At 33.6% G+C, this 7,556-nt stretch overlaps 1 protein-coding gene across 2 annotated transcripts; it reads right to left on the minus strand.

Moving 5' to 3' along the window:
* Window positions 1-1,881: 1,881 nt before the first annotated feature.
* LOC114193951 (B3 domain-containing protein Os05g0481400-like) lies at window positions 1,882-6,855 on the minus strand. 2 transcript variants are annotated; one of them, XM_085665487.1, is made up of 8 exons: window positions 6,714-6,855; window positions 6,156-6,233; window positions 5,882-5,947; window positions 5,700-5,798; window positions 4,212-4,273; window positions 3,979-4,138; window positions 3,640-3,846; window positions 1,882-2,645 (listed from the first exon to the last, which is right to left on the minus strand). In XM_085665487.1, exons 1-8 carry the CDS (start codon window positions 6,792-6,794, stop codon window positions 2,124-2,126), a joined length of 1,275 nt encoding a protein of 424 aa, XP_085521613.1. In that variant the 5' UTR covers window positions 6,795-6,855; the 3' UTR covers window positions 1,882-2,123. The 2 variants fall into 2 exon arrangements, with proteins under 2 accessions (XP_085521613.1, XP_027939758.1); XM_028083957.2 differs by having other exon boundaries at window positions 6,156-6,236.
* Between the last annotated feature and the right edge of the window lie 701 nt (window positions 6,856-7,556).

Genomic DNA, 7,556 nt, shown 5'->3' on the forward strand with positions numbered 1-7,556 from the left:
TTCCCATTTTTTCTTCCTCTACCAGCACCGACACGCCTTCCTCCGCCTCTACCAAAGGCCCTCCTTGTTCCTCCACTCTTCAAAGTCAACTTTTCTTCTATCTCCACCTCTTCCGACACCCCTCTTCACCTTCACTGAAGCCTTTCTTCTTCCTCCACTTCCATTGGCGCTCCTTCCTTCACCTTCATTGAAGTCCTTCTTCTTCCATCTCTATTGGTGCCTCCTTTCTCTTCCTTTACCTCCACCAAAGTCCCCTCCTTCTTCCTATATCTTCACCACCCGCACCTCTTCCTCCACCTCCACCAGCGTTTCTCTCTCGACTCATTCTTCACCTTCAATGAAAAAAAATGTATATTCCAAAAATCGTGTAATATACATTCTTGTATTTGGAAATCACAGTCTAAAATATAGATTTTATATTCTGTGTATTCCGGTACAATTTAAAATATAATTATATTTTAAAATGTATAATATAAAATATATTTTTTTATCTTTTATTTTATATTTTATATTTTAAAATGTATAAGTCAAAATATAAAATTTGTATTTTGAATTGTTTGTTCACAATCTTTTATATTGTATTCTGGTAATGAATGTATTAAAAGTAAAAGACAGAAGACATTAAAATTATAATTTTAAAGTGTCTGAGGTGCACAAAGAAATTATCAAGGTGCTGCCTACGTATCATCCTGAAATTACCAATGGCCTTTTTTAATCATAAACATAAAGTATAACATAATAATATTAATAAAATAAATTTTTCCGTCAACAAAGATTTAAAAGTCTTGTTGCCAATTTATACTTATTTTCGCAGAGAAGCTTCAACAAATATTTTACTACTAAATATTGATTATTTGTGGAGAATCTTCGGAATCAGTCCAATACTCAAACTTTTCTATCAAATAAAAGTATTTATCTAGCACATTGGTCTGAAATAACCTTTGTTCGATTTTAGACTCTCCAATTGGAATGGTTCGTGTTTTAATTCTTTGGGTTTTCAAATTATTCGTATTGTCACCCCCTCTCAATTCATTAACATGAATGTGTAGCAAAAATATCATTGATCTGTATACAAAAATCAATACAAAGATAGTGGTGTTTTGTGAGAATTAGGTAAGTTTGGCAAGAAAGATGGTTGTAATTTCTGTGTGCAGGTGGGTGAAATGGTGAAGGTAGTCACCGGAAATCGGAATGCAGAATAGGGACTTCTGGAGAGTTTGATCCAGCGTAGGAGTGGGTGGTGGAGGATTTGGGATCCGGATTTTTGTTTTCGGATGTGTGATATATACTTCTAAAAAAAATCTGTAAACCATTGATTTGTATATCCGGGAAAGATGGCTCCGAAAAGTGAAATCTGGAAGAAAAAATTTGATTTTTGGAAAGTAGGTTCCGGTAACGTATCCTGCATCCTCTTTCCGGAGAATGATTTCAAGGCTTTACCTCACCATCTCTCCATTAGAACACGCACAATGAAGTGGGATAAAAGAGTTAAGATTAAATTAAATAACCTATAGATTACTTTTGAAATTTCACATATTTGATAGAGTGCAGGAAGTAACCCCTCATAATTATCTTCCAAATATAGTAACTCCTAAGAGCTTCTTGAATCTTGATGCAGACGACAGGTCCTGTTTTGCACATGTACTTTGCTCTTGAAAGCTCTCGAGGAAGGTTGAGTTTGGTCCCGATTGCATGCTTCCGTTGTAGCACATTTGTAGTTTCTGTATCATAGTTGTGTGACTAATGGGAACTAGCAACTTTTACGTTAATGTCTTGTTAGGATTCAGGGGTAAGCATGAATTATTTGCTTCATTCATAAATATTTGGAGCAACATTTTAATAAATCCTGATCTAACGTTAATGTCTTGTTAGGATTCAGGGTTAAGCATGAACTATTTGCTTCATTCATAAATATTTGGAGCAACATTTTAATAAATCCTGATCTAGCGTTGTGTGCAAAAAGCAGTACAACAGGTTCCATCATCTTGCAGTATTCATAAATGGAAGGGTCAAGATTGCAATCTAACAGGAGAAAAATACAAACATACAATAGAAGTGTTAATGATACACTCCATGCATATCCGCTTTTTATATCAATTTTTTATAAGTCATTAGCTCCAACATCATGCTTTCTTTCTGAAATACTTTGGTGCTGGCTTTTTTCTAGCATTCCGTGTCACACATTTGCTTGCTTCTTCAACCTTTTCTAACTTGTCATCAGCATCATGAACAAAACTTTTCTTTTCTAACTCGCCTGAATCGTCAATTTCATTGATACCCCTTGACTTCATTGTCTTGTTTGACAGCTCTAGAGACACTCTTGGTTTCTCAGTTTTCATTTGCACTTCCCCTTTCAAATCTGCAGTAGCTAGAGGCATAGATTTCTTTTGTGTTTTTCTCTTCGAGATTTTAGTTTGCTTGGTTGGATTTACACCTTGTGGGTTGACTTCTTTGTCAATATGCTCTTGAGAACTCTCTGATTCATTAGTTTCATATGCTGCTGCTTGTCTTGGCTTTTTAGTCTTATCTGACTTAAGGTTACATTTAGCTTTTGGTACTTTGGTTGCATGCGTATTTCCTTCTTCAACTAAAACATCATTTCCCTTCTCTTCAACTAGATCTGGAAATGCTCTAACAATATAAATCTGCAGCAACATGTTAGGCTCATTATTTCTTGTGACACATTTCAGTTCACGTCATATACTAAGCATATCTATAAACTAAAATCCAATAGCTGATTTCAGACATCTCATAACAAAGCTGAGACAAGTTATTCACTAAGTTTGATGTGGATAGGCTCGTTAATAAAGCTATCAGGAGCTTTGAATCTTGGGACTGACTATTTGCATGAGTTTGACTAGACTAACGGGTATCCAAAAGTGAATGTAAAAGACCACAATACTCCTCCAGAAGTTTAGAGCGGAATTAGAGATTTTTGGAAGCATATACACTCACTTCTCAATCAATAAAAATGATTGATGGAACAGCATAAACCAAGTCTTTGTGTCGCTGATTTAAATTCAAAGTTCTACATATTGGAACTAGAAAGTGATATGATGAGTTCCATACACTAATCACTTGTAGTTGGTAAGTGAAATAATATATCATGAAGGGTTAAGAAAAGCAATTATTAATGTTTAAGGTTTATCATTAGATAGAAAATCTCTAAATAATCAATAGCTCGGAATGTTTAATGTTTAAGAAAAATGGTCGATACAGAAAAAAGGTACTCGATAGTTAGTTCGAGATGGAAATATCAATGTAAAGGGACTCACACTTGAGGAGGAAATCATTAAGAATCTAAATCTCACATTGAGTAAACATAAGAAAGTTGAGCACTATATAAAGATCAATGCCCATAAATCAATTGTCTTAAGGTTTTGAGTTGAAAGTGGTGTCAATCCCTTCCATGTGAGTTGAACTCATGATCATTGGTGTTGTATCTCTCTGAAAATCTTCACTCGAAAGACCCAACACTATCTTCAGGGGAGATATCCTTTAACCTTTCTATTAAAATACCAGTTTTCTTTCATGCTTACCCCAAAAAACCCTCAGATATTCTTGAAGTCATGATGATAGGAGAGGCATAACACTTTTGGGGCTTTAAAATATTGATACAAGAGTGCTAAAATAAATTACCTTAAATCTCGAAGCTTCAACCAATTCAAAAACAAGGGCATCTCCATCATCCAGTTTATGATCCAACGCAAATGCTCTCCAGCCACCGCTTAATCCAGCTCTGTTGCCTATGTAAACAGCCTGGTATTCTGAGCCCTTTTCATCTTCTAAAACCATGTTATGTACAGTTTTTGGAAGATGTTCCTCACAAAACTTGGAAGGAAGGCCCTAGCAGAATAAAGATAAAATAATATAGCACGAAAATTAACTTGTGTTACCTTTATTAGCAATATGATCAAAAAGAACCAGCAGCAGATTATGTGCACGACATAAAGAAAGATTTTTTGAACTACAACCTACCAACCAAAAGCAGCTATAAACATGAGACCGAACCATTGACTTGATAAAACAAGGATTTGAAGAGTTCAAATCGGTTTGGAGTTCTTCTGCAGCCTCCAGAGCACAACGTCTTTCCTCTTCTGAAGCTTCTTTGATTTCATCTAAAGGTCTCACATTGTAACTGATAATCCCATAACTTGAGTTATTAATATTTGATGAGCAATGTAGAAAAAATCATTAGGTAAGTAAACCACCTTCCCCATGTTGAAGAATTTGATCTTGACCTCTTCCGCGAAGCTGGAAGATGTACGTTCACCTGTGATACAAAGAACATACACAATGTCAACTACACATTCATGCTAGACCAACACCTCGGAAATAGAGTGACAAAAATCAATTTTTTTAAACCACATATAACACCAAAGACAAATATGGATGCTCTTTCATTACCATACCTAATCATTAAGAAATAGATAAATTGAACGAGATGGGATTAACTAATAAAAGAATTAGGGGAATTGTTGGGTACTTCTGAATGGATGATTCTCTCATGCATGACTCTAGACAAAATCTGCATTCACCTTTGAAAAAATGAGGATCCAAATTTAAGTAAAGTAGAAAAGTAGAGCAATCGGAAAAGCTAGAAATGATCAGTGTATTTATTATGAACGAAGAGGTATATATACATGATGAAAGAAGAATATACGTGTAACTAAAAGAAAGCCAACAGAAAATGTAATAGATAAAACAACTACACTGACAGAATCATTACTATTAAAGTTCCTTAAGCTACGAATGGATATTAAGCATTTCCAACTTGGAACATGTAGTCTGAAACACAGCGCGAGAAAAAGTCTTTGTATATTGTATATACATCAGGAAGTTGTAATGAAGAAGAGACTAGCAAAAGCTTAATTACTTGATGTTACATATATTTGGATAAGGACAATAATATCATGACTCTCATTTATTAATTTTCATCTTTACTTCTTGACATGGTTTAATAAGAGTCATTGATTAATATATTCTTATTTTTTTTTCTAAAAGAATAATAACTCACACTAAGTCACATTAGGAAGTAAAGGATGAAAGTCAAAAAATGGAAATCATATTATAATTTTCCTTTGGATAAAGGGTGTATTTGGATACACGTAGAGAGAATTGACGGTACTTGATGTGAGCAAATCAATTTTGGATAATGGAGAAGTCAGGAGGAGTTACTTCTGTCGGTGTGAATTTGTTATCTTGAATTGATTTTAGAAATTAATTGAGTGTTTCCAAACAGTTTATCAACCTAAATTGATTTTAGAAATTGATTATGAATGTCTCCACGTGAAGCCAAACATGCACAAAGGTCTTGGAAAAGTGAAGAGTAATCTATATTTCTGGAAAAAAAAAAATCATGCCACCACCAATAAAGAAAGCTTGTTAAGAGTAGAAGCATTCCACTCATCCAATGTAATAAATGTTGGCATATTTCCATCAACGTAGGCAGATGCTGTTAAACCACACAATCAGGCGTCTTCCATCATTTTTTCTTTGTGACGTGCTGTATGTATTAAAAACATCAACACTCAACTATTGGTGTGTGTGCGTGCATTTTGTCAACAGATAGTATAATCAGTGGTACTAGTTTAAAATAATTCATTCTCCAACCTAATTTGAATCTTTTATTCTTTCTTGGCTCCCATGTTTGTTGTTTGATCCTGCATTATAGTAGTTTGAAAGACAATATCACTTACATCTTCCGTGTACGAAGGAACTGGGTTCCGAACACGTGAAGATCGTCTAAGTTCCACTTCAGGATTTGTCTTCTTTGATTTCGGTTTAGAAACATGATGCTGCACAGGCACAAATGGAAAAAAACGAATCCAATGAAATCCAGGTTCTTTGCTGAGGGTAAACAAATAAAATACAACTTTACCTGTGTCTTCTTTCCAGACCTTGTGATCTCGGTCAAATTTTTTGAAATCCTTAAAATTCCCAAGTCCTTGAGAGAAAAAAGTAAAACCAACAAAATTATCGGTCACCAAAATTCAAAACAGAAAATAAATAGAAAACAAAGTTATGCACATTTCAACTCAAACAAAATGAAATCTATTTTTGCACAAACATACGTATGCTGCTGACAAAGTGTAAGATATCATAAAAAAATGAGAAAAGAAAAATGTCCAGTAATGCAACAAAATGGTGATTACCTCAAATCTCTTTTTATTTTCTTCAAGTCTCAGTTTTCTAGCCTCTTCGTAAGTGTTGGTTGTGCGGCGCGTTGCCATCTGCTGATGCACAAGAACAATGCAACTACTTACATTAAATGTTGTCACCAAAATAACTCACCAACTATTATCCATTAGAAACAAAAATGAGCCTGATTTCTTTGTTAAGAGTTTTTTTATTGTCTTCTGCTAAGAGTTTTTGTGTACTGTCTTCTCCAATGAGTAATAAAAAATTTTAGTGAATTCAAACTCAACAAAAATTCAGTGACATGTTATAAAAAGACAACAGTTGAGAGCTTTTTAAGTTTTTTCAGTTCTTTCTCTTGGTAATGAAAAAAATCTAAAATCACTTCTGTAACGGTAAAATCACTAAAATGGGTCCAGCACAGATTAGAACAGATCAGATTTTTATATTTTGAGAGGGTGTGAAATGTATTAGAGTGCAGCTTGCACAAGACATAGAACCCACGCTAACAGATTAGAAGAAAGGCTGCAAAAAGAACTTGAAAAAAAGAAAAATAGAGGGAAAATTGTCATTACCGGAACGGAAGAGAAATGGAATAACCAATGGAGTGAACAGAACTTGCTTTGAGATGGAAGGAAGGAAGAGAAGTGGAACATGCGCTTTGGGAGGGAAGCAGGAAGTGGCAATTGAATTTTCAAATTTTCCCGTGCTGCGGCTGTCGACTTTAACCCTAATAAAAATAATAATAATAACTATTACCGTTAATATTATATTCATACATAATAATATTATAATATTATTAAGGTAATGTATATAAAATAAAGTTATATTTATTAAAAATAAAATAAAAAGAAAGAAAATAATAAAATAGTTATTGGTAAATAAAGAGAAAAGATAAAAATAAGAATTTATTCTTTCTGCACAACTGTGTGTGGGGACATGTTTGTCATTTGCTTGTACATTTAAAACTTTTTTTTTTCCGGCAATTTGATTCCTACACCTATCATTTCTTCTTGCACCTCATCAATTCTCAAAAATGTATATTATTCTTACAAGTAAATATGAAATTCTTGAACAGGATTTTCGAGATAGGATTTCTGAAATTTCCAAAATAATATTTTTCAAAATGAAATTTTTCATTACAGAAGTTTCAGAATAAAATTTTCTAAAGAGATTTTTGGAATAAAATTTTTGAAATGCGAGAAATACTTTTTGAAACATTTTTTTCTGATATATTTTCGGAACGCATCTAATAACATACTTTTTGAAATGAATTTTTCAAAGCATGCATGAAATTGGTTTTGAGAACGGCTTTTCGAAACAAAAAATCAGAATGGATTTATTTATTTTCTTTCTTCTTTTTTTTTTCCTTCCTCAGTTGCGGTTTAGTGGCAAATACAGAGGCGGTGATGACAGCA

Source organism: Vigna unguiculata, chromosome 8 (genome assembly GCF_037176805.1).
Source record: "Vigna unguiculata cultivar grain cowpea cultivar isolate G323 ecotype 2 chromosome 8, ASM3717680v1, whole genome shotgun sequence".
NCBI lineage: Eukaryota > Viridiplantae > Streptophyta > Magnoliopsida > Fabales > Fabaceae > Vigna > Vigna unguiculata.

Excerpts from the sequence above, each read along its gene's own strand:
- LOC114193951 (XM_028083957.2), bottom strand. The coding sequence starts at position 6,794 with ATGTTCCACTTCTCTTCCTTCCTTCCATCTCAAAGCAAGTTCTGTTCA. Across the intron at positions 5,799-5,881 it reads GGTCTGGAAAGAAGACACAG|CATCATGTTTCTAAACCGAA; the intron begins GTAAAGTTGTAT and ends GTGCCTGTGCAG. Across the intron at positions 4,274-5,699 it reads TTCCTTCGTACACGGAAGAT|GTGAACGTACATCTTCCAGC; the intron begins GTAAGTGATATT and ends TTTGTATCACAG.